This window comes from Chiloscyllium plagiosum, unplaced genomic scaffold (assembly GCF_037043375.1).
Source record: "Chiloscyllium plagiosum isolate Xiang-an unplaced genomic scaffold, Cpla_swu_hap1 HiC_scaffold_4, whole genome shotgun sequence".
NCBI lineage: Eukaryota > Metazoa > Chordata > Chondrichthyes > Orectolobiformes > Hemiscylliidae > Chiloscyllium > Chiloscyllium plagiosum.
The window spans coordinates 88759824-88787084 of NW_028270142.1; the positions used below are offsets into that span (position 1 = coordinate 88759824).

The 27261-nt window shown below is 39.1% G+C and overlaps 1 protein-coding gene across 4 annotated transcripts in view; it reads right to left on the reverse strand.

Annotated features, from left to right (window-relative positions):
• Positions 1–450: 450 nt before the first annotated feature.
• tatdn1 (TatD DNase domain containing 1) overlaps positions 451–27261 on the reverse strand; it is a 63244-nt gene continuing 36433 nt past the window's right edge. For all 4 annotated transcript variants that reach the window (XM_087986466.1, XM_087986464.1, XM_087986465.1 and 1 more), the window contains 3 exons: positions 11602–11672; positions 8007–8133; positions 451–1438 (listed from right to left, as the gene is read on the reverse strand). In XM_087986466.1, coding sequence (XP_087842592.1) covers positions 1336–1438; positions 8007–8133; positions 11602–11672 — 301 coding nt within the window. In that variant the 3' untranslated portion in view covers positions 451–1335. The remainder of the gene's footprint in view (positions 1439–8006; positions 8134–11601; positions 11673–27261) is intronic.

Consider the following 27261-nt stretch of genomic DNA (forward strand, 5'->3'; position numbering starts at 1 on the left):
ACCAAGGATAGATCCTGAGGGGACACCAGAGGGATCATGCAGCAGTGGGAGGAGAAGTCATTTTAGATAATTCTTTGACTGAAGTTAGGAGAAAAATTAAACCTTTATTGTCTATACTAAAATCCATTTTTATCACAGTTTTGCCCTCTCAATCAATTAACTGCATTTTTATGATTCCAACTATACTGCTTAGACTGCCACCTGCATGGATATATTATTATTTTCATATCAATGTCATTAAAATAAATAAAATGAATATTTATGCCTCAGCATAAATCTTTGTAGAAATTGAATATAACTTGCAATTTTATATCTCTCTATAATATTAAACTTGTTCAAAATGTGATTGCAATTTTTCCTTGAACATGAGGAGCATGTAGAGATACGCACAAAAGAATGCTTCAGTGTTAGTAATTTGTCTTCAAACAAATGCTCTTTTTGAACAGAAGGAATGCTTCACTGTTGAGTATAAGTTTTATTTTCAAATGAATGATTATCATATTGATCTAGCAATACTTCCCACACAACAAAATTCCAGTAATTATACCCCAGTGTTTGGTCATTAATATGGATTTTGTACATGATAACCACATTGTTCCATATCTTCTACTGTTTATATTTTTGGCTCAATGGGCACTGGAACAAAACTATAATGTCTTCCTCTACATAATCACACAATCTTAAATTACAATAAGCTTGTCATCATTGTCAGGATTTACAATATATCCTAAAGATCAGAAAATAGATATCTCCGGTATATGCTAAAAGTGATCAGACAGAATTGCATATTGATGTTATGCTATCCACTTTGCTCCAAGCCAAACAAGTTGACCATAACATGTCCTTGACCTTTTTATCCTTTGCATAAAAACTAAATATTTACTTAAGTACTGATCTCTGGTTAGAGGTTTACTATAATACATCTGTCACAATCATGATTATAATAAAATAATAATGCAATACAGAGGTACTATAAATTCAAAAAATCCACTGTAAGGTACTTGCTCAACATTCTGTCAGTGAAATTACACTTTTGAACATGTTCAAGTAGGTATGGGAGGAAAGCTGCCATTCATGCATTAGAGGGAGTCAGCTTTCCCATCACATCCAAATTGAAATTTTTCAAAAGTATCTTTCAAATGTTATCAAAATGACTAATTTCACTGATTTTTTTTTTAAAACAGAAAATGTATGGCTATGGTGGGGATAAATTCATATCAATCTAGAGTAGCTCATGCAAAAACTAGGTAGCACCATTCTGGAAATGGATGCCATTGCCAGCTGCCTCTTAAGTTGTGTCAACTTAAAAATCAATTGGTCACAATTGACTGTTGATCAACTATTAGGAAAGAAGACCTTCACAGTATTATTGTACATAGTGTTGCTCAGCTCTCGTGTGTCCTCTTCTCGCACTGCAGCCATTATCTCCAGTACTTGACTATAAAGAAAAAAAATTATTAGGGAGAAGTGTAATAGGCAGTTAGAGAGTTAGCAACGCAAATTATGTATTTCTAAACCTATTCAAATTTGATGTCTTAATATTAGTTTTGCCAGCATAAAATCATTCCGTAGGAAACTGCCATGTTTTTGCAGCAATGTGGTTGAGAAAAGCTATCGGTGATACACGTTTGCAGATGACAAAGATAGTTGGGAGGACAGGTAGTGCTGAGGAAACAGGGAGGCTACAGAAGGACTTAGAGCTAGGAAAGTGGTCAAAATAGTGGCAGATGGAATATAATGAAGAAAATATTATAAGCACTTTAGTAGGAAGAATACAGATATAGATTATTTTCTAAATGGGGAAAGACTTCAGAAATTTGTGGGCGGCACAGTAGTTAGTACTGCTGCCTGATAGCGCCAGAGACCTGGGTTCAATTCCCGCCTCAGGCGACTGACTGTGTGGAGTTTGCACATTCTCCCCGTGTCAGCGTGGGTTTCCTCCGGGTGCTCCGGTTTCCTCCCACAGTCCAAAAACGTGCAGGTTAGTTGAATTGCTAAATTGCCCGTAGTGTTAGGTGAAGGGATAAATGTAGGGGAATGGGTCTGGGTGGGTTGCGTTTCGGCGGGTCAGTGTGGACATGTTGGGCCGAAGGGCCTGTTTCCACAATGTAAGTAATCTAATCTAATCTAAAAAAAATCTGAAGCACAAGGAGTCCTAGTTCAAGATTCTCTTAATCCTAAAATACAGGTTCAATTGCCAGTCAGGAAGGCAAATGCAATATTGGGATTTGTTTCAAAAAGGCTAGAATACAAGAGTAGGGATGCACTGGGTGAGGCTGCATAAGGCTGTGGTCAGACTGCATTTGGAAATTTGTGATCAGTTTTGAGCCCTGTATCTGAGGAAGTACGTGCTTGCCTTGGGGAGGGTCCAGAGGTGGTTTATAAGAATGATCCGAGGAATTAAGGGCTTGTCATTTGAGGAACAGTTGAGGACTCTGGGTCTTTACTCTGTAGTTTAGGAGAATGAGGGGGTTTTTCATTGAAACTTACAGAATACCGAGAAGCTTAGATAGATTGAACATGAAAAAGATATTTCCACTAGTAAGAGAGACTAGGATCCGACTGAAGACACAGCTTCAGGTTGAAGGGACAACCCTGGAGAACTGATGATGAATTTCTTCAGCCAGAGGGTGGTTAATCTGTGGAACGTATTGCTGCAGAAGACTATGGAGGCCGAGTCATTGAGTATATTAAAACCGAGATTAACAGGTTCTTGATTAGTATGGGGATTAAGGGTTACAGGGAGAAAGCAGGACAGTAGGGTTGAGAAACATATCTACCATGCACAAATGGTGGAGAAGACGCAATAGGCCTAATTTAGCTCCAATGTCTTATGATATCATGTTCTAATTTGTCATAAAACTGAACATTCATGTTCATTGAAATTTACAAGTTCTGTTCTTAGATTTAACGGACACAAGCTTCCTCGACATTATTATTGTCCCTGTTTTGCATAGTCTCTGCATACATTCCTGACAAAGGAGAGCATCTACACTCGTCTTCAAATTCCATTTCAGCAGATCTCAGATAGCGAAGAATAACTGTTCCCGCTGAGCTGTGTATTTGTGTTGCTGTGTAACAATCCAGAACATACTGTTCACTAAACAAAATGCTGCACATGTCAATGTTTACTTTAGGATCTGCTTACATGTGGCAATCACATAACAAACAGGCCATGCATAGCAAAGAACTTGGAAAAATAGAATCCCTAGAGTGTAGAAGCAGACCATTCAGCCCACTGAGTCCACTCCAAAGAACATCCCACCCTATCCCTATAACCCTGCATTTTCCTAGCCTGCACATCCCTAGATACCATGGGTCATTTAGCATGGCCAATCCACTTAACCTGCACATCTTTGTGACTGGAAACCCATGCAGACACAGGGAGGATGTGCAAATTCCACACAGTCACCCAAGGCTGGAATTGAACCCAGGTCCCTGGCACTGTGAGGCAGCAGTGCTAACCACTGAGCTACTGTTCTGCCCTTAGGGGAAGCACGGCAGAAGGGTCAAAGTCATGAAAACACAGACCCTAAAATATACAGTAGTATTTAAAATCAGCACACTATTTGGAGGTTTCATAATGATTGGACCCATCGAAATGAATATTGCTCAATATTCATCTATTAACCTTGGCATAAATTTTATTGAATGGATGAAGTGTTGTGAACCATTGATACCACATCATGGTTTTTGCTAATGCTTTGCTGCATTTTGTAATGATGTTCCAACTTATTATTTTGACTTTTAAATAAATGTTTCAAGAAGAGTACACAACTCAAAGTTATCTTTACAAGGTATACAACGTTATTTGAAATTTTAAATAAAGGAGTATCATTGCTATAATTGTGTTGTCCAACTGCTTTGAGTATAATGATATGATCAATAAACAAGGTCACTAGACTGGCAATCGAAATTGCTTAAAATTGTTTCTTAATCACAATTCCAAGAAAGCACTCCCTTTTATTTTTTTTTTAAGAATTTGGGCATTTCTGGCTCAGCTAGCATCTATTATCCATTCTTAATACTTATTAGATGTAGTGAGCTGAACAGTTGTATTCATGTGTAAAAGAGTTTAATAGGTGAACACAGAAAAGCTAGTTACAAGCTGTGGCTGAGAAGCATAAGGGCAGGGATTGTATTAGGGGCACATTAGCAATGGCAAATACGGGGAAAGGCTCAGGGAGAATGTGAAAGATATGGGAGAGTTAAAATGAAGAGTTCAGTTCAAGGTAAGTGCTCATTTGTCTATACCAGGCTTGCTCACAAAAACTCAATTTATTTGTTAATGATGACCAGGTTATTGGTTTAGAACAGCCCTTTACAAACAAGTCAAATCCAAATTTCAGAAATTAAGTACCATCAGCTCTGGGATTTGAGTTCAGACCTTCACTATTTGTCTTTCTCAGAGGGGATTCTTTGAAATAACAATCAGGTAATGGGCACTTGCAGGGACTTTCTCCCGCTCCAAACCAGGACAGCATTTGTGGGTTTCTGTACTATTAATTGTAGATATTTATTACTACGAAACTGTACTAATCTTTTAATTATGGAAAATATTCCTGGCTACAAACTCCTTTAGCGTTATTTACCTATGGAGAACTGAAGTATGCAGCAATCTGGTCAGTTTCCCAACTTCAACAGAAACTGTTAATGCATCTTGAGCTCCAGAAGATTGTCACTTAGAGTCATAGAGATGTACAGCATGGAAACAGATCCTTCGGTCCAGCCTGTCCATGCTGACCAGATATCCCAACCCAATCTAGTGCCACCTGCCAGCACCCGGCCCATATCCCTCCAAACCCTTTCTATTCATATACCCATCCAAATGCCTCTTAAATGTTGCAATTGTACCAGCCTCCACCATATCCTCTGGCTGCTCATTCCATACACGTACCACCCTCTGTGAAAAGGTTGCCCCTTAGGTCTCTTTCCCTTCTCACCCTATATCTATGCCCTCTAGTTCTGGACTCCCTGACCCCAGGGAAAAGACTTTGTCTATTTACACTATCCATATCCCTCATAATTTTGTGAACCTCTATAAGGTCACCCCTCAGCCTACGACGCTCCAGGGAAAGCAGCCCCACCCTGTTCAGTCTCTCCCTATAGCTCAAATCCTCCAACCCTGGCAACATCCTTGTAAATCTTTTCTAAACCCTTTCAAGTTTCACAACATCTTTCCGATAGGAAGGAGACCAGAATTGCATGCAATATTCCAACAGTGGCCTAACCAATGTCCTGTATAGTCGCAACATGACCTCCCAACTCCTGTACTCATTACTCTGACTAATAAATGAAAGCATACCAAACGCCTTCTTCACTACCCTACCTACCTGTGACTCCACTTTCAAGGAGCTATGAACCTGCACTCCAAGGTTTCGTTGTTCAGCAACACTCCCGAGGACCTTACCATTAAGTGTATAAGTCCCGCTAAGATTTGCTTTCCCAAAATGCAACACTTCGCATTTATCGGAATTAAACTCCATCTGCCACATCTCAGCCCACTGGCCCATCTGGTCCAGATCCTGTTGTAATCTGAGGTAACCCTCTTCGCTGTCCACTACACCTCCAATTTTGGTGTCATCTGCAAACTTACTAACTGTACCTCTTATGCTCGCATCCAAATCATTTATATAAATGACAAATGTAGAGGACCCAGCACCGATCCTTGTGGCACTCCACTGGTCACAGGCTTCCAGTCTGAAAAACAACCCTCAACCACCACCCTCTGTCTTCTACCTTTGAGCCAGTTCTGTATCCAAATGGCTAGTTCTCCCTGTATTCCATGAGATCTAACCTTGCTAATCAGTCTCCCATGGGAAACCTTGTCGAACGTCTTACTGAAGTCTATATAGATCACATCTACTGCTCTGCCCTCATCAATCTTCTTTGTTACTTCTTCAAAAAACTCAATCAAGTTTGTGAGACATGATTTCCCACGTACAAAACCATGTTGACTACCCCTAATCAGTCCTTGCCTTTCCAAATACATGTACATCCTGTCCCTTAGGATTCCCTCCAACAACTTGCCCATCACCGAGGTCAGGCTCACCGGTCTACAGTTCCCTGGCTTGTCCTTACCGCCCTTCTTAAACAGTGACACCACGTTTGCCAACCTCCAGTCTTCCGGCACCTCACCTGTGACTATTGATGATACAAATATATCAGCAAGTGGCCCAGCAATCACTTCCCTAGCTTCCTACAGAGTTCTTGGGTACACCAAATCAGGTGTCCACCTTTACCCATTTCAAGACATCCAGCACTCCCACTCTGTAATCTGGACATTTTGCAAGATGTCACCATCTATTTCCCTACAGTCTATATCTTCCGTATCCTTTTCCACAGTAAATACTGATGCAAAATACTCATTTAGTATCTCCCCAATTTTCTGCGGCTCCACACAAAGGCCACCTTGCTGATCTTTGATAGGCCCTATTCTCTGCCTAGTTACTCTTTTGTCCTTCATGTATTTGTAAAAACCCTTTGGATTCTCCTTAATTCTGTTTGCCAAAGCTATATCATGTCCCCTTTTTACCCTCCTGATTTCCCTCTTAAGTATACTCTTACTTCCTTTATACTCTTCTCAGGATTCACTCGATCTATACTGTCTATATCTTACATATGCTTCCTTCTTTTTCTTAACCAAACCCTCAATTTCTTTAGTCATCCAACATTCCCTATACCTACCAGCCTTTCCTTTCACCCTGACAGGAATATACTTTCTCTGGATTCTTGTTATCTCATTTCTGAAGGCTTCCCATTTCCCAGCCGTCCCTTTATCTGCAAACATCTGCCTCCAATCAGCTTTCGAAAGTTCTTGCCTAATACCGTCAAAATTAGCCTTTCTCCAATTTAGAACTTCAACTTTTAGTTCTGGTCTATCCTTTTCCATCACGATTTTAAAACGAATAGAATTATGGTCGCTGGCCCCAAAGTGCTTCCCCACTGACACCTCAGTCACCTGCCCTGCCTTATTTCCTAAGAGTAGATCAAGTTTTGCACCTTCTCTAGTAGGTTGTGCAACACTTGGGCCTGCCTGAAAGGACTTAATGACAATGATCTCTCAAGCAGCTGCTTGAACTGCCTGAAATAGCTAAACTATTAAACACAGCTTAAGCAGCATCTTTTTATTTGACATCTGTTCAACAGACAAATGATTGATCCCATTTGCCTGATGGGAGGTTGTCCAGGATAAATGGAGACAGAATAATGGTTTGTACATGGTATAAAGTGACACAAATAGGGAAGAGGGAAATAAGGCTGGAAACGAGCATGCAAGAACAAGAGGCAATAGTCAACACAAAGAAAAGGGGCTTCCTGGTTAAGTTCTGGGAACAGCTATTGTGGCATGAAGCTGAGCCATATGAGGTGAGAAGCCAGCTACAACTCAAGCAGCACCAACTTCATTGGTAGCAGCAACTGAGAAGACCCAGCAGGTAGGTTTGAATATGCACGGTTTAGATGAAAGGGATAATAATACTAAAAAAAAACCATTGGAGGAAGTAATAAGGGCATCTAAAGAATACTTTTCACAATACTTGTATTATAGATTCCCTAAATCAATTGTGAAATGCATAGTGCAAAGCCAAAAGAGTGTTCTTTTTTGACCATTTGTCTTCCCTTTGAAGCTGTGTACCTGATTTTCTGCATCAGGGAATTATACCTTAAAAAGTACACAATTTTAATCTACAGGTGCTATGAAGTGAACTTCAGTCTTTTTTTTAATGTGTAGATTTACGAACTTATGCACATTGCATTACACTCTACCTAGAATGAAGCACAGAAAAGGAAACTAGATCTATTCCCTATCTAGAAAACAAAGTAATGCCAGTGAAAGTCAAAACATGATCTGGTTATTAAAGCATGCTGAATAACTGCTCTTTGTCCCAGTGTATTTTTGTGTCAAGGAATTATGTCTCTAAAGGTAGTAACCATCTTGATAGAAAGTCTCAACAAAATACATTGAGAATTTGAACAACTACATGGGAACTTTTCTTCATACTCACACAATATGGCATGGTTCATTCCTGTCCTTGAGGCAGTGTCCCTCTTCCCACTTCTTTTTTGTTGGAAAAGTGGTCGTCACATATTTAGCACCAGCATGTGTATTCTTTACTCCACACCATGGTGCATCTTTACAAACGTAAACAAAAAAGTTGAAAAGCTAAAACCAAATGAATATCTGTTCAGAGCTTCTCAAACGAGATTGTTTCTTGTTCAGACAGTTCAATTGAAAGAAGATTAGTAAAACAGCTTTTCACTTCTGGAACTAGAGTTAAGCAAGAAATATTAATACTATCCGGGGAGTCTGATTTTAATTCAGACATAAGGATGCAGTAGTAAGTGGCCTGTCATAGTTGAAATTGAGATATATTGTTGGGTTTCTATTAAAAGAGCACTGCAATGCATCAAATACACCTGACCCAAGCAAGTCCATAAAAGAACATAAGAAACAGGAGCTGGACTTAGCCATTTGGCCCCTTGACACTGCCTCACAATTCAAAAGGATCATAGCTAATCTTCTACCTCCACTTTTCCCTGTATCCTCATAACCTACAATTGCCTAGGATCCTAAAAATCTAATGACCTTGGTCTTGAATATGCTCAACAGCTCAGCATCCATACTTTTTGGGGTAGAAAATACCAAATACTGACTGAAGAAATATCCAATCATTTTAATCCTAAATGGCTTCACACTTAACCTAATTAATCTTTAATTAAAGACTGTCCAACTAGGCTTGGCAATCTTGGAACCTACCCTATCAGGCCTTCTAAAACTTTTATCGATTTCAATGGGGTTACCATTCTAAACTCCAGACCCATTCTTCACAACCTTTTCTCAGACTCCCTCTCATCTCAGGAACCACCTTAGTAATCCTTTGTTGCATCCCTAAAAGGCAAGTACATTTTTCCTTAAGTAAGCAGAACAAATCTGTGTAAACACCACCTGATGCAGCCTCCCCAAAACCCTATATAATTTCAGGAAGATATTCTTTTCTGACTTAAGGCTTTTCTTTTGTTTTACAATAAAGACCATCACATCATCACTGATGAAATTCACCAAAATGCTAAAATCCAATCTTTACCAATATGTAAGTCATAGGTGTATGGTGTTGAGATGTACAATTTAGACAGCACCGTTATCTCTCCTTGATCCACTAGTTGTTGATTTAACTTAGAAATCAATTGAACAAAATCAGAATCTACTCACAATGACAGAAAAAAAACATACAGCCATGGTCTCCACCACTGACCATTTCTGATGACCTCTGTTGTGGTGTGCAAGGTGATTAAGAACAGAGTATATTTTAGAATTGTGATTACTTGTTGCCCAAGCCCTTTGATAACCCATCCCACAAAACTGACACAATATCTCAGGAAGTTTACTTAATAAATAGTGGAGTAATATAGTCTAGGAAGATTTAAATTTTCAATCCCATTCTTTGTGGAGTTCTCAAACTAAGCTGCAAAGAGTATCAGTCAGTTAGGAAAAAAAACCTGAAGCTTAGAAGAATGTTGTGATAAGAGAGGAAAAGCTGCGAGGCTCCCGTTCACAAATATTCAGCATTGCCCTCTGGAGGCACAGATGTGGATCTTGGGAAAAGACAGGGTTGCAATGCTCTAGTAATTGAACAGTATACATACGGAGGCTCACTTTCTCTGCTCACAAGTAACATTACTTTGGTTAAATACTAAAGGGTAAATGGCATAGACCCACATCCCATTCAAAAATAAATACATGCAGGGGCGAGAACACACAAGTGAGAAAATTGCACCATGAAAATAATGCCCAAGTGCCTAAGCTATATAAACACAAAATGTATTTTGCAACTATTAACACTAGATAATTTATAAATAATTTAACCTTAATAAAGCAACAGACAGTCTTCTGCACATTCACAAATTAAATATTGTAGAACAAATAAATAATTATTGTTGTGTAACAACTTGGCTGTAAATAGAAATTTATGAACATAATTAGCTTGCCATTGAAATTTTAGTGTTGCTGTAAAGAAACCTTGAGTGCAAGTTCATAGTTCCTTGAAAATGGAATCACAGGTAGATAGTGAAGGTGGCATTTAGTAAGCTTGTCATGATTTGGTGTTGGACTGGGGTGTACAAAGTTAAAAATCACAACACCAGGTTATAGTCCAACAGGTTTAATTGGAAGCAATAGCTTTTAGAGCGCTGCTCCTTCATCAGGTCGTTGTGGAATATAAGATTGTAAGACACAGAATTTATAGCAAACGTTTATAGTGTAATGTAACTGAAATTATATATTGAAAACAACCTGGATTAAAACTTTAAAAAGTTTTGCGATTTACATATGAAAGAACTGAAATTAACATAGTTATTCTAACAGATGAGAGACTTGACAAACAATCCAGATCTTTCTCAATATATAATTTTAGTTACATCACAGTGTAAACATTTGCTATAAAATCTTACAATCTTACACTCCACAACCACCTGATGAAGGAGCAGCACTCCGAAAGCTAATGCTTCCAATTAAACCTGTTGGACTATAACCTGGTGTTGTGTGATTTTTAACTTTAGTAAGCTTGCCAGTGCATTGAGTAAAGGAGTTGGGAGGTCATGTTGCAGCGTACTGGACATTGGTTAGGCCACTTTTGGAATACTGCATGCAATTCTGATCTCCCTACTATCGGAAGGATATTGTGAAACTTGAAAGGGTTCAGAAAAGATATACAAGGATGTTGCCAGGATTGAAGAGTTTGAGCTACAGGGAGAGGCTGAATAGACTGGAGCTATTTTTCCTGGAACGAGACAGACTGAAGGATGACCTTAGAAGTTTATAAAATCATGAGGGGCATGGATAGGGTGAATATCCAAGATCTTTTCCCTGGTGTCAGGGAATCCAATATTAGAGGGCATATGTTTAAGGTCAGAGAAGAAAGATTTAAAAGGGACCTAAGGGGCAACGTTTTCCCCACAGAGGGTGGTGCATGTCTCGAACAAGCTGCCAGAGGTAGAGGCTGGTACAATAACAACATTTAAAAGGCATCTGGATGGATATATGAATATGAAGGATTTAAGAGGGATATAGCCAAATATTGGCAAATGGGACTAGATATCCTAATTTAGGATATCTAGATTTGGATGAGTTGGACTGAAGGGTCTGTTTCCATGCAGTAAAACTCTATGATTCTATGACTCTATAAAGTATTAAATACTTCCTACTGAGTTCTACAGACTGATTATATGTCAAATCATTGCAGTCTAAATAAGAAGACACAATAAAGCAATGTCATATAATATCTGGTTTAAAACGATTCCAGGTGTGGAGGATGGTCCAGAAATTCCTGGTCTGTACTCCACTTCAGTTGGAAAATAGCAAACTATATGCCTTATCTCATAACACTATCACCCTCGTGATCCATTATGCTCTGTATATCAGAGCCATCTTTATTTTTTCAATCTAGTCAAACCAATAAAATTGTTCCATTGTGGTTAAACAAATATATTGGCTAATTGTTGTGCACCAAACTCTCCAAAGAGAAATTTAGTGTTTCTATTGCTGGTCTATCCTTTATCCAAACATTACATTTTGGATAAATCGATATTTTAAAAAAAACTTACCCGTTTCTATCATCAGTCTTTCACTCGGGATAGATTTCATGGCTTCAAGATTGGATTCAGTTTTTAAGGAGCTAAAAGAATCAAATCTGCTCTTAATACATACAATACTAAAAAAATTATAAGCCCACTATTTATTCAGAAATATACTAGATTTTAAATTTAAACAGATTAAATTATCGTTCAAATTATTTAATGCCTGGTGTTACATCAATATAATTAACACTTATATTATTTCTTTACTAACCTTCATCTATTTATAGGAAGGTACAAGCTCTCTATCACACACTGTTCTATTAATTCAAACCTACTCAATCAATAGACAGCTTGAATTTTCAGAGTCATTCAGCAATCAAAAAACGAGTCCTATAATTTGAGCAGCAGAAGCAATTAGCAGTGAAGAAACAAAATCAGTCAGGACAATGTAATTCTTAATATTTCAAACACTTCTGTTAATTAAGTATTTTTATAAAAACTAAACTTAGAAGAAAACTTGAGCTCTGCATAAAGTAAAAAAAATTTGCTTTGACTGAAGGGATTGACTCAATTCATTTATTTTAGGTGAAACACACTTGCGAAAACCTATCAGAAATTTTGATGGCAAGGAAAGTAAATTTTGATTATAACAAGTTATTTAGTTATAAATTACTCTTCACAATCTACATTTATTATACTGTCTGCTTCCATCAAAATTTAGACTTTACTTAAATTTCAATTTTCATTGATTTGCATCGATTATAATGAACTCTATCTGAATATTAATGACACTACAGTCAAAACAGCACAGCAATGTCTCTACTTCCTCAGGAGCCTAAAAAAATTTGACATGTCCATAAAGACTCTTAAAAATTTTGAAGAGGCACTTTATCTGGATGCATCACAGCACGATATGGGAACTTCTCTTCCCAAGACCGAAAGAAACTACAGACAGTTGTGAACACAGCCCAGTCCTTCACACAAATCGACCTTCCATCCATTGATTCCTGTTGCATTGGAAAAGCAATCAACATAATCAAAGATCCCTCCCACCTCTGATGTACTCTCTTCCACTGGACAGAAAATATAATACAGGTAGATCTTCCATAACGCGATAGATGCATTCTTGTGCAATCCCGTGCTATAGAAAAATCGTGCTTTAGAAACAGCGCTTAAAGTGTTGGTGATGCAGCAACACACATACAGCTTTATAGTAGAACACCCTGTACTTTGTAGACGTGTACGAACATATTCAAGAACAGCTTCTTTCCAACGAGATTTTTGAGGAAGTAACAAAGAGGATTGATGAGGGCAGAGCGGTAGATGTGATCTATGTGGACTTCAGTAATGCGTTGACAAGGTTCCCCATGGGAGACTTATTAGCAAGGTTAGGTCTCACGGAATACAGGGAGAACTAGCCATTTGGATACAGAACTGGCTCAAAGGTAGAAGACAGAGGGTGGTGGTGGAGGGTTGTTTTTTCAGACTGGAAGCCTGTGACCAGTGGAGTGCCACAAGGATCGGTGCTGTGTCCTCTACTTTTTGTCATTTACATAAATGATTTGGATGCGAGCATAAGAGGTACAGTTAGTAAGTTTGCAGATGACACCAAAATTGGAGGTGCAGTGGAGAGCAAAGAGGGTTACCTCAGATTACAACAGGATCTTGACCAGATGGCCAATGGGCTGAGAAATGGCAGATGGGGTTTAATTCCGATAAATGCAAGGTGCTGCATTTTGGGAAAGCAAATCTTAGCAGGACTTATACACTTAATGGTAAGGTCCTAGGGAGTGTTGCTAAACAACGAGACCTTGGAGTGCAGGTTCATAGTTCCTTGAAAGTGGAGTCGCAGGTAGATAGGATAGTGAAGGCAGCGTTTGGTATGCTTTCTTTTATTGGTCAGAGTTTTGAGTACAGGAGTTGGGAGGTCATGTTGTGACTGTACAGGACATTGGTTAGGCCGCTGTTGGAATATTGCGTGCAATTCTGGTCTCCTTCCTATCGGAAAGATGTTGTGAAACTTGAAAGGGTTCAGAAAAGATTTACAAGGATGTTGCCAGGGTTGGAGGATTTGAGCTATAGGGAGAGACTGAACAGGCTGGGTCTGTTTTCCCTGGAGTGTCAAAGGCTGAAGGGTGAGTTGCTCATCATTACCCAATGATAATGGCAAGTCGTCCAATATTTTAAATTACTGATCCATTTCAAAATGAATTACTCTAATTCAGAACAGTCAGTCAGTCAGTCATGGCAGTCACCTGCTATGGGCAACATTTAAAAAACAACTGCCAGGCAGCTGCAGACTGCAGGAGACCAAACAGAAATCATCTGTTAACACCTTTAAATTATCTAGACACAAAATCTGAAAAATCCATCAAGCCCACTTTGAAACAATCCTAGGTGTCAATCTATGGGAGACCTATAACTATTTGACATATCCTTCCACTTTAGAGTATGTGTCTGCGTGTGTGTGTGTGTGGTGTGTGTGTGGTGTGTGTGTGGTGTGTGTGTGGTGTGTGTGTGGTGTGTGTGTGGTGTGTGTGTGGTGTGTGTGTGGTGTGTGTGTGGTGTGTGTGTGGTGTGTGTGTGGTGTGTGTGTGGTGTGTGTGTGGTGTGTGTGTGGTGTGTGTGTGGTGTGTGTGTGGTGTGTGTGTGGTGTGTACACACCTTTGAATGCGTGTGTGTAAAACGTGGCATCTTTTTATTTTGTTTCGGATTGGGTGCTTAAGTAAAAACCTTTTTTAAATGTACAAGAAAACTTGATAATGTGTGTGTTTTTTAATAGTCATGTCACTTAAATAGTTAAGCTACTCAGTGAATTGGCAAGCTAACGCTTCAAAAGAAACCTATTGCAGTGAATTAAGAAATGACTAAAGAAGAGAGCCACTCTACCAAGTCCAAGGCGGACTTCAGAACAGGCAGCAGCGAAAAGTGGCTGAGCAGAGGCTGATAGCTAAATTTGGTACCCATAGGGAGGGCCTCAACTGGGTCCTTGGGTTCATGTCACATTACAGGTGACCACCATTGCACTATGTATGCACACACACACACACACACACACACACACACACACAGGCCCTCCTATATACACACACACACATAGACAAACACGCACACAGACACACACTCCTACACGCATCCTCTCACAGACTTAGATGCTTTACATTCACACACACAGACACTCACAACCCCCCCCCACCCCAGACACACACACACACACACATCCACTCTCCCTCTCACACTCGCAACCCCCCACCATAGACAGACAGAGACAGAAACACACACACACACACACACACATATAAGTTTGTGGGGTGAATTTGTACTTGCAGAGTTACATTGTACTTTGCTCAAAAACTGCATGAATCCATGTAAGACTCTATAGAATCAGTCTAAACATTATGACACAGGCAGGGAACACAGGAGGTTAACACCTTCAACAACTTAATATCTTATCTGGCTGACACCAATTGTTATAGTTAACCTGAGAATGTAACTTTTAAAAGGTTTTGTGATTTACACATGAAAGAAGTGAAACTATCATGGTCATTCTAACAGATGAGAGACTCAACAAACAATCAAGGTATTTTTCAATGTTTAATTTCAGTTACATCACACTGTAAAGTTTTGCTATAAATTGTGTCTTACAATTGTGTACTCCACAACCACCTGATGAAGGAGGGGTGCTCCGAAAGCTAGTGCTTCCAATTAAACCTGTTGGACTATAACGTGGTGTTGTGTGATTTTCAACAGTCTACCAATTGTCTGTTTACTATAAAATAATTGATGCATTGCATCAGTTGACCAAAATGATTTAAAAACTAAGGCCATTTTCTTTGCTCCCCTCCCTAGCAACCAATGCAACCCTCTCCCTGGTGCCAGTCTGAGGTTGAACCAGATTTTTCATAAACCTGGTGTCCTAATAGATGGCTCACCAACAACCACATGTGTTCCATCACCAGGTCTGCCTACATGTCATCCGACTCCACCTCTGATGATCTGCCTTTTTTCAGTTCTAGATCGGACTAGTTCAATACACTCTTGGTCAGCCTCTGACGTTCATTCAAAAATCTAATTCTCACCTAATCTATTACATCCATCGCTCCTGTGTTCAACTCACTAACCTATATTAGCTTCTGATCTGGTATAAGCTCAGTTTGAAAAATATCATTTCCAAATTCCTCCAACGTCTCATCCTTGCTCATTTCTGTAACTTCATCCATTCTCACTATTCCAAGCTGTGTGGTCCTCCAAGGCTGACTCTTTTTAAAGCCTTGGAGGCACAATTATTCCACATTGGCTTTGCGGCCTCAGACACTGAAATCCAAAACACTTGAATTCCTCACTAAATCTGTCTGCCACTTTTTCTTCCTTTTACGCATTAGATCAGTTAGCTCAGTTGGTTGGATGGCTGGTTTGTGATGCAGGTTGGTACTAACAGCATGGGCTCAACTCCCATACTGGCTGAGGTTACCATGAATAAGTCTCCTTCACAATCCCTCCCTTTGTCCGAGGTGCTGTGACACTCAGGTTAGACCACCACCAATCATCTCTCCCTCCCTAATGGGAGAGAAACCTTATGGTCCAGCAAAAATATGACTTCACTTGTAAAATCTGCCTCATTGGCCAAGTGTTTTGGACACCCATCCTGACAATGTTTACGTTGCTTCATGTCAAATTTTGTTTGGCAACACTGCTATGAGGTCCTTGGAGGCTATGTTAAAGGCACTATATAAATGTAAAATACTGATGATAGGCTCTATTATAAGGTTGTGTGTTATTTCAAAAATATGTTAACACATTATAAGATTTAAATGCAATTATATAAAATATTAATAACCCTGCCATTTATATAGTCAGCTCTCCTGTGGCATTGCTCATGACATGTTAACGGATGCAATGTTTTAGGATTTGGTGGAGCAATATTTTTTTCTTGTGGACACAGCATGTAAAAACCAGATCAGCAAAACCTATAAGAGAACTTTCACGATAATTGATTACTGATTACATTGAATGTGAACATAAAAAGTATGATTTTAAAAATGAGATTAAAGAAATTATGAAAAGAGGCAGTTAAGTTTGTAAGTTTGTGAAATTAGATTTTTGAAACCTATAAATGGTTATATTATAAATATGCATTAGGAGATGCATAAAAAAACGCTTAAAAAAAATCCAGATCTTTGATACTTGCAGATTATTTCTTCATTATGTTTTGGATGGGTTGGACTGAAGAGTCTGTTTCCATGCTGTACATTTCTAAATATATATAGTTTAATGTATTACATTACAATAACATCTTGTACTTGGAAGTTCTCACAGTGGGAGCTCAAGAATCAGCAGCAGATGGTGGAAGAGGCTGAGCAAAATGTTGGGGAAAGAGATGAGTAGGCAGCAGTTTGTATACAGACTCAAAAAGAAAAGGCAAGGGAAATAGAGGAGAAAAGATGGCAACTTGTCTGTAAAGGAAGCCAGAATGAACCTTGAATCTGGACTGAGGGAGCCCTTCTATTGTACGTCTACTTATTATGGCTCAGAATTTGTTTTTTGAACACACAATATATACTACAAGTTTAAACTGCTTTTCAATTCAGCTATTGCTGAAACCATGACACAAATCCTCAAAACTGATTCAGGCTCCCGATTTCTGTTCCAGATGAGACAAGAAATTACACGGTTACTTACCTTAGAATTTTTCAGGTGCAGCTTTCAAACTTCAATCCTGCAATGCACCAAGTGCAAGAGTGTTTGTAGGGAGCAGAGAGAAACATTGTAGAAGCCACTCATCTTCCCACCACCACCCCTTTAATGGACTAGCTGCCTCTTTGTAGTAAATAAACAGTTTAAATGCTGAAAGCATCAAGGCAAAAATGAAGAGATATCACCATTGCTAACAAGGGAAGCCAAAGATATCATCAGATGAAATTAAGAGTCTTTCAAGTTCTTTAAAAACTTAAGCCTTAAAATTATTTCAGAATTCAGCAAAGGAAGAACAAGAAATTGATCTCGAAAGAGAATGGAATGAATTTGAATTTCAAATAACAAGAGACATAAAATCAGATTGTAAAAATCTCTACAGGCACGTAAAAAGGAAAAGATTAGCAAAGACAAATGTCAGTAATTTACAGGCAGATGCAGAAGGGTTTATAATAGGTATTGGCGGGAAGTGGTGGCCTAGAGGTATTATCTACGGTCTGTTAATCCAGAGACGTCGGGTTCAAACCCCACTGCGGGAGATGGAGAATTTGAATTCAATATAAAAAAAATTCTGGAATTAAGAATCCATTGCCAAGTATCGGAAAAACGCAGCTGGTTCACTAATGGAAAGGAAGGAAATCTGCCATCCTTATCTGGTCTAGCCTACATGTGACACCAGACTCTCAGTAATGTGGTTGACTCTTAATTGCCCTCTGGGCAATTCAGGAGGGGAAATAAATGCTGCCTAGCCAGCCATGCCCTCATAGTTTTATATTAATAGAAGCAGTAGGCCATTTGGCCCAATGACCCTGTTCCACCTTTCATTAGGATCATGGCTGATCTATGCATCGTCTTAGCTCCTCAGAACCGTTAATTCCCCTACCATGCAAAATCCAATCCAACTGTGTCTTGAATATATTTAATGAAGCTGCCTGTACTGCTTCCTTGGGCAGTGAATTCCATAGATTCACTACTCTCTGGGAGAAGCAGTTCCTCCTCATCTCTGTCCTAAATCTACTCTCCCTAACCTTGAGACCATGTCCCCTAGTCCTAGTCTCACCCACCAGTGGATACAAGTTGCCTGCCTCTATATTATCTATCCCTTTCATAATTTTACATGTTTCTATAAGATCCCCTCTCATTCTTCTAAATTTGACTGAGCACAGACTCAGGCGGCTCAACCTCTCCTCATAGGGTAACCCCCTCATCTCCAGAATCAACTGGTGGCCCTCCTCTGCACAGCCTCCAAAGCCAGTATATCCTTCCTCAAGTAAGGAGACCAGAACTGCACACTTACTCCAGATGCAGCCTCACCAACACCTTGGACAATTGCAGTAGAACCTCCTTCCTCTTAAATTCAATCCCTCTACCAATGAAAGCCAATATTCCGTTTGCCTTCCTGATTACCCATTGCACGTGCAAGTCAACTTTTAGCGATTTATGTACTCCTAAGTTCCTCTGCACAGTAGCACGCTGCAATCTTTCACCATTTAAATATTACTCTAGCTGACTATTTTTACTTCCAAAGTGGATAACCTCACGTTTACCAACATTGTACTCCATCTGCCAAATCCTTGCCCACTCACTTAACCTTTGTAAATCTCTCTGCAGACCCTCCATATCCTCTGCACGGTTTGCCTTTCCACTCAATTTAGTGTCATCACCAAACCTAAATACGTTACACTCGGTCTTCTCTTCCAAATCATTTATAAAAATCATGAATAGTTGCGGGCCCAACACTGACCCCGACATCACCACTGATCTCCAACCAGAGAAACACGTGTGCATGATTAAACGAAAAACAGAAATAGTAGCGAAGCCAAGTAAGAACTTCATAACAACCTTCAAAGAGAAAGATATAAAATGTTTCCCAGAAATAATTAAGATCCAAGGGTCTAGTGAAAGTGTAGAACTGAAAGAAATCAGCATTAGAAATATAGTTTTGGAGACATTAATGGGATGAATACAGAGAAATCCTTAGGACCTAAAGACCTTCACCCTAAAGAGTTGGCTACTGAGAGTGCATTCATGATCATCTCCCAAAAGTTTATTAATTCTGCAATGATGCCTGAAGATTGGAAGGCTGCAATGTAATTTCACTGTTGAATAAATGAGAAAAAAAAACAGGGAACTGCAAAACTTGTTAGCCTGATGTTAGTAATAGTAATAGAATCTATTATAAAGTATGTGATTACTGGAGATTTAGAAAATATCTGGACAGTATCAACATTGATTTATGAAATCACGTTGATGAAGCTGATAAAGAATTTTGAGGATATTACGACAGAGTTAATAGGGGGAACCAATGCGATGTATTCTGATTTGGATAAAGTCCTGTGCAGGAGGTATAGAAAGAAAAATACATGAGATGCAAACATGGATTGAGGATTCATTAACAGGCAGAAAGCAGAGTTTAGGAATAAATGCATTACTCTCAAGATTGCCAGGCTGTGACCAGTGGAGTAGCACAAAGAATCAGTGTGTGACCCCAACTTTTTAAATCTATATCAATGATTTGGATATGGGGTCTAATTGTGATATTTCTAAGTTTGTAGATGATACTAAACTTGGTGGGAATGTAAGTTGTGAGGACTATGCAAAGATGCTTCCAGAGGACTTAGTTTGGCTCAGTGGATGGGCAAGAGCGTGGCAAATGGAATATGCGAGTAGGTGTGAGGTTTCCATTTTGGTAGGAGGAATTATGGCACAGAGTATTGCTTAAATGCTGGGAGATTGCAAAGTGATGTCCAAAGGAACCTGGGTATCCTTGTAAGTAAGTCAAATGCAGCAAGCAATTCAGAAGGCAAACACTATGTTAGCCCTTATTGTGAGAGGGTTTAAGTACAGAAGCAATAAAATCTTGTTTAATTGTATAGAATACTAGTTAGCCCAGGCTTTGTACACATTTCTGGTCCACATGCTAAGGAAGAATATTGTTGTCATAGAGGAAGTGCAGTGGAGCTTCAGCAGTCAGATTCCTGGGATGGTTGGACTGTCCTATAAAGAGAAATTGTGGACACTGGGCCTGTATTGTCTCAAATTTAGAAGGTTGAGAGATGGTCTCATAGAAACTTAGAAAATTTAGAATGGGATAGAGTAGATGTATCACCAAAGTGAGGCTGCTAAAAACACGGAATAGCCTGAAGGTGGATAAATCGCCTGGGCCAGATGGACTACAAAGAGACTTCTAAAGGAAATTGCTGAGATTGTGGAGGGTCCCAGAGTACTGGAAAATCACCAATGTGACACCCCTGTTTAAAAAGAGAGGAAGGCAAAAGGTGGAAAATTACAGAGCAATTACCCGAACCTCAGTCATAGGTAAGATTTGAGTCCATTCTGAAGGATGAGATTTCTGAATATTTGGCTGCAGAAGGATTTGTACAGGTTAGGAGAGTGGGTAAAAAAGTGGCAGATGGAGTACAATGTGGAAAAGAGTGAGGTAATGCGTTTTGATAAGAAGAATAGAAGCATGGACTGTTTTGTAAATTGGGAGAAAATTCAGAAGTCTGAAGTGTAAGGAGTCTTGGGAGTTTAAGTCCAGGATATTGTCAAGGTAAACTTGCAGGTTGAGTCAGTAGTTAGGAAGACAAATGCAATTTTAGTGTTTATTTGAGAGGACTTGAATATAAAAACAGGGACATACTTAGGCGGCTCTATAAAGCTCTGGTTAGATCACATTTAGAGTATTGTGCACAGTTTTGGGCCCCATATCTCATGAATGAAAAATATGAGGAGTGTTTGAGGATTCTGGGTTTATACTCAATTGAGTTTAGAAGCATGAGGAGTGGGATCCAATTGAAACATACAGAATACTGAATTGGCCTAGACAGAGTAGATGTTGGGAAGATTTTTCCATTGGTAGGAGAGACGAGGACCCAAGGGCCCAGCCTTAGTGATAAAGTACTGGAGAATCAAAGGTTAAAAGCCTCCATTTGGGAATCGCAATTTACAATAATAGTTTGCCTTACAAGTTCAAAATGGCAGCTGGAGTCACAGTGACTGTGAGAACATGAATTGCAAAAATGCAGGAGTCTCTACATAACCTTGGAGATGTTTCTGTATATGCTTGTTCCCAGTACTATGATTAGGCTGATCAATGGAATATTGTTAACCGGTTTGCTTTAATTACGTTTTAAACTCATGAGAACACCAGATGTAGAAATATTTAAATCAATAGCTTTGTTTTGATTTATGTGACCAAGACTAAATGTATTTGAATTATGAGAACTTAACTAGAGATAGAAACATGATATTGTGTGGGAACTGAAACATGCAAAATAGTTACGCACATAAGGGCGATAAAATATACTGCCATTTTGCTATTAATCAGAGATCTGTCTTAGTCCATCCAGGGATATCTTGATTGATACTCCGAACTATAGACTATTGATCTCTCGCCGACTTAATCGAAAGAAAGTGTGTTTTGATATTGAAACTTTTGTGTGGTCCGTGACTTTTTTGAGTCAACATTTTGGTGCTGTGACTCTTTTCCCAATATAGGGAACATTTCTCTGGGCTGAATAAATGAGAGTTTGAATCAAGCATAACAGAATGGTAGGGCACCTCTAAGTATTTTACCTCCGACCACTCTTTTTGTTCAGGCAGACGATCTGCCCCTTGCCCAGTGAGACTGGTATCTTGAAGGGATGGAATAAACCACCTGGACCAGGATTATAGGTAAGAAGGTTCTTTTTTTACGAGATTGCTCTAGGTTTCTGCAGGGTGACATTGTCTATTCTGTATTGTTCCTGAGATAAAGAGTCGGGACTGGGGACCCCAGTCAGGGAAGTAGTCGATACTATCTGATGGATTCGTCTTAGAGAGCTGTCTCCTTCGGACATGGCCAGTTGATATTATGAGATAATAGAGAAAGGAGGGCAGGCTCTATAAATTTCTCACTCCGTAATATTGATATGGCTGGTTGAAATTTGTTTATAGTAGATTAAGGAGTGATTAGGTACAATGGGACAGTCCCTCTATGTAGTTGGAAAGGGAACTCCTTTTCAGACTATGTGTAACAGAATACCTGATCAGGAAAATGATTTATAGGGGTTAGAGGCCCCTCAGAAAAATTGGGCATTTTGGTAAATTCTTAGTGTGAGTGGGGCAACTTGGTAAATTGTAATATATAAATTAAAGGACATCTCCAGTTTGAATGATTGCACAATTGTGATAATCTGTGTGTGTGAGATACAGCTGTCAAAAAAATGGGAAACAATGTCTCTCATGAGGCACACCTTTAACATACATGTATGCTTATTACAGACCTGATTCCAAAATAAAAACTTTGTCAACAAATGGGTGAAACGAACACAAAGAACTGAGAAACCATTTTCACCTGATGGTACACTTGAGATTACATAAAACAATTGGCAGAAATTTTGAAAAAAGAAATCGAAAAGGCAAAGGAAACAGAGACAGATAAAGAGACCAGCTTTTGGTGTTGTGTTCACTGAACTAAATATTAACTCTTTGTGGTCTGTTTTGAATGTACCTTTATTCATTGGTGGTTACACATGGTCTTGTATAATTTTTTTTGTCCCCTGGAACTCAAGATCCGGAAACATTTTGATTTAAGTCTACATTTTGGAAATCCATGGTGATTTGAAAATGTAGTCAGTGCCTGTATCAATTTGAGTCATGCATGGTTAATGTAATGTCCTTTTCAGGAATTATCAGTACTAGTGTAAAGCAAAATCTGCCAGGAAGTGTTGATTTACAAAAATTGGGTCATAAAGATTGGTAAAAATTTCTTGGAATTGGAATTTATCACGTTTCGAATATCATTTTCTGGCCACAGTGAATTTCCAAATACTGTTTTAATGGGTAAGCTAATCTTTAATTCCAGATGATACAATTTTCTCATTGTAAATGTACTTTTTGAAAATTGGAATTTTTGAAATGTAATCCTGTTTTAACTACATTTTGATAAAATGTTTGAAAATCTGAAAACACTGAAGATGATATGGGGGTGACATTGAACAATATTTGTGTATTGAAGGAGATGTGGGGACACCTGCCCTTGTAAGTGCTATTGCAATCTCTGTGATGCTTGCATAATAAAAAAAAAATCTCTAGGCTATTAAAAAAACTCTCCCTTCTCTGGAAAGAAAAGGTAGTCTGCTGCTGTGGGTTTAAGATATAGGCAATTCCACCAGCATACTAGTGTTGGAAAGTGATGACTTCTTGACCCTATCAGTTGGGTTCACCTGCAAATATAACATTTACTCAATATTTAATAAAGACGATTATGGCAGCCAAAGAAGGAGTCATTTACATTTTATTGATACAATAGAATTACTGGAATTGACAGAGTGACATGATAAGTCTAATCATAATTTGTTTATCACTCGGTTAATTGGAGATAAAATTTATGCCTTAAATGTCAGTTTTGAGTTTGTCCTATTGTTGTTAATGTAAAAACAGGTATGATAAATCGATTATCTCAAAGGCTATAAATTGGTATGTTTTTGCTCGCAGACATTAAAATATTCATTTCCAATATGGGCTTGACTATATTAATTTGTATTTCTGGGTTTGGTCCTTATAATATCTGTTTAATATCAAGTTAAATTAATGAGGGTTAAATTGGAGTGCCAGTAGTGTAAGTCAGACCTACAGCAGTTCAGAATGCTTTAAATTGCTTAGTCTTTATTTTGAAGGCAGTGGAAAAGTAAATTGTAAATGCTGTATAAAAAATGGAATTCTAATTAACAATGAATTGTCTCAGCCACTAATTCAGTTTCCAACTGTCAATTAGAGGATATGGTTATATTAGTCAATATATTTTAAACCATTTGTATTAGTACTGAATTACAAAATCAGAATTAATTGGCAAGTTCAATTGGTTTTTATACCTTTATACATTGTCAGTGATCTGTATTATTGCCTCATGGTTAATTTGAAGCATGATTGTAAAGATTAATGTTCACCTGGACTATCCCTTAAAACAAACTGAATATTGTACATGCAATAGCCAATGGAAGTAAAAGCAATATAAGGAAAAGTGTAGGAAGCAGAACCAGAGAAGAGATTTTAAGGGAGAGTGAGACTGCTATATTCCTCATGCAAAGAACTGGCACTAAAACAACAGGTTGAATAACCTATGTTGATTTTGATTTTGTGTTATATGATAAGCTTGCTTAAGAGTATGAAAAATCTAATTGTTGGAGTCTTTTTTCAGAAATTCTTGAATACACGGTTTTTTCTGGATAGTATAGAGGCAAAAAGGAAAATTTAAAGAACTGAAAGCAAAAGTTGTAAAAGTAAGGTCACTCTTGGGGAAATTACAACTTTGGGCATGAACAAAGAGCAGCAGCCAAAATAGCTGATGCAGTGGGTACAATGACAATTTTAGGACAGAACAATAATCAACTTATTTTTAAAAATTTTGAAAATTTAAAATGGAAGTGTGAGAAATGTTACTAATGGCTGTAAATGTATTATTTAAACATTTTATTATACTATGTAGATGATATTTAAGTCTTGATTCCATACCCTCTGTATAGGTTAGGAAACTAGGGACCTGGGATGTAGCCTCTCGTGAACAGGCAGTAAACCTAATTTGAAAGAAAAATTGTGAAGAAAAGTGTAAATTATTAATTAAAGAATGGGAGGATAAAGTCGATAGTAAATGGAAATACGCCTTACTGGTCAGTTGAAGGAACGATGCATGTGATGGGGGAATAGAGGTATGTACAGCAGATGGAACTCCCAAAAGCTGGGAGATGTTAAAAGTTGAGTGTGATTGGGTAGATGGGAGGTGAGAAAGGGAACAGGACGCTAAGGCTGAGGAAGATAAAAATTGGTTAAAGCAACAGCGCTGTAAAAAGAATCTAAGTTCTACTTGGGATCCTGAGCCTAATGTCTAGCATACCAACATCGCTTGAGGAAGGGGATGACACTGATAGGGACGAGGAATGGGGAATTTATCCCAGGATACCCACTGAACCCTGAACAGCTCCTGATAGTTCCTGCACACCCCCTGATTCTAAACCTCTCCCTGACTCTGAAAGTGAAGGGTCTGATATTGGTCACTGGGTTCATACCCGACATCATGAGGATGAGCGGCCTGGACCATCCTCAAACCAAGGGTCAACGCAGGAAACAGAGGCCGATAAATTTTGAAAGAGAAGGGGACGATTTTCACCTATGAACTCCGAATGCTAGGGCTGCCGAAGCCAACCAACCACCTACTCTGTGTTTATGTCTCCTGGAAACCTCAAGAAATGATAATGATAATGAACCAAGGCCCTAACCACAAGGAGAAACCAGCCTTACTTGCTCTGTATGTCCAAAGCACAATACAAATGTTACGAGGACTTGAAGAAGAGATTCCCTAACTATGATGCCCAGGTGGACCACTTAATCCAGTCATTAGAACAAGCCTTACTTCAACCTGTAAACATTAGTAAAGTACTGGCATACAGACCCAAACCTGGGGGTTCAGGAGGTGACTATTGGGAGCGGTTTGGTGCCCATTACGGAACATTTGCAGATGATCTAGCCTTTAATCGAGAAGGTGACTCACCTTTGTTTAACGCTATGCTTTTGCAATATATTCCTTCTGGTGTCACTGACATGATTTGGACAAATAACATGAACTGGTCCAAGAAATCCCAGACACAAATGAGGTGAATGATTATGTTCTACTGGGATGGCCAGAATAAACCCAAACCACGATCCAAGTTACAGTTAAAAGTATATCCAGCAACCTCATGACCCCTATACCCAGTGTGCTAACCCTGATGTGGTTGATTAGGACCAGGATACCCACTGGGGCTGGAACCTATTTTAGATGTCCGCCCAGTGACCCCCCCCACTGAGTGACCCTTTCCTGACGAACCTTGGAAAGGGGGACAGCCTTTGGAACTGGGAAGACGACAGCAAAAGCCCCCAGGGACAAATGGCAGGTTGTTGTTTTAACTGTGGGAGATATGGCCAATGGAGAGCAAAGTGTCCTTATTGTGACCGTGAAACTACTGCAGGGATTGACAGTAGTACAGTATGTGGATGATTTGCTTGTTGTCGGCAATGGCGTGTCCAGCTGCAAAACCAATACCACAGTTTTACTGAACTTCTTGCCCTCCCTAGGATAGGATAAGCGCTTGCCACTGATTCTATGATTGTTGAGCAAGCAGCTTTCGAAACACTGCTGTCGGCACAGAAAGCCAAGTTTGTTTGCCCTCAATCGTGCTTGCATATTAGCAAAGGAGTATCAGCAAATATACTATTGACTCTCACTATGCTTTTGGCGGGGCCCACGATTACAGAGCCTTGTGGGAACATGGAGGAGTTTTAACTTCCACGGAACAGCCTCTCAGTAACGCAGTCTTTGTGCATAACCTCTTACAGGCTTTGCAATCGCCAGCCAGTCTAGTGGTAAACAAATGTTCGGCTCACACTGGTCCAACGGCTACAGTCTCCAAAGGCAATAAGCGGGTAGATGCTGATGCCAAGCAGGCGGCCTTACACTCTGTACTTCTGGTCCCAGTGGATTCCCAGCAAAACCTGGTTAGACACAGAATAAGGACGGGTATGGCAGACCTGGGTGAGGTGCAGAAATTACAGGGGGACGCCCCCTGCTGAGAAGCACAAACTATAGACTCAAATGGGGTGCTCCTTCGATACTAAAACCAAGCTATGGATGACCCCTGCGGGACAAGCTTGTGTTCCATCTTTGCTCCTCCCTATCTTCATTGGTTATGTACATTATTGTACACACTTGGGCAAGGAGGGAATGGTTAATACTTTATTACAAACCTGGTGGCACCTGGATTTTCAGAAAGCAGCTAAGAGCTAGAGCATGTTTAATTTGTAAAAAGACAAATACTGGAAAAGGAATGCTCTGAGGTTCTGGAACCACACCCTTGCCTGGTGGTCTCTTACTTGTCTACAACTTGATTTTATAGAATTACCTTGAGTACATTGATATAAATACTGTCTAGTAATAATAGATGGATCGAAGCCATCCCAATGAATGATAATACTGCTACA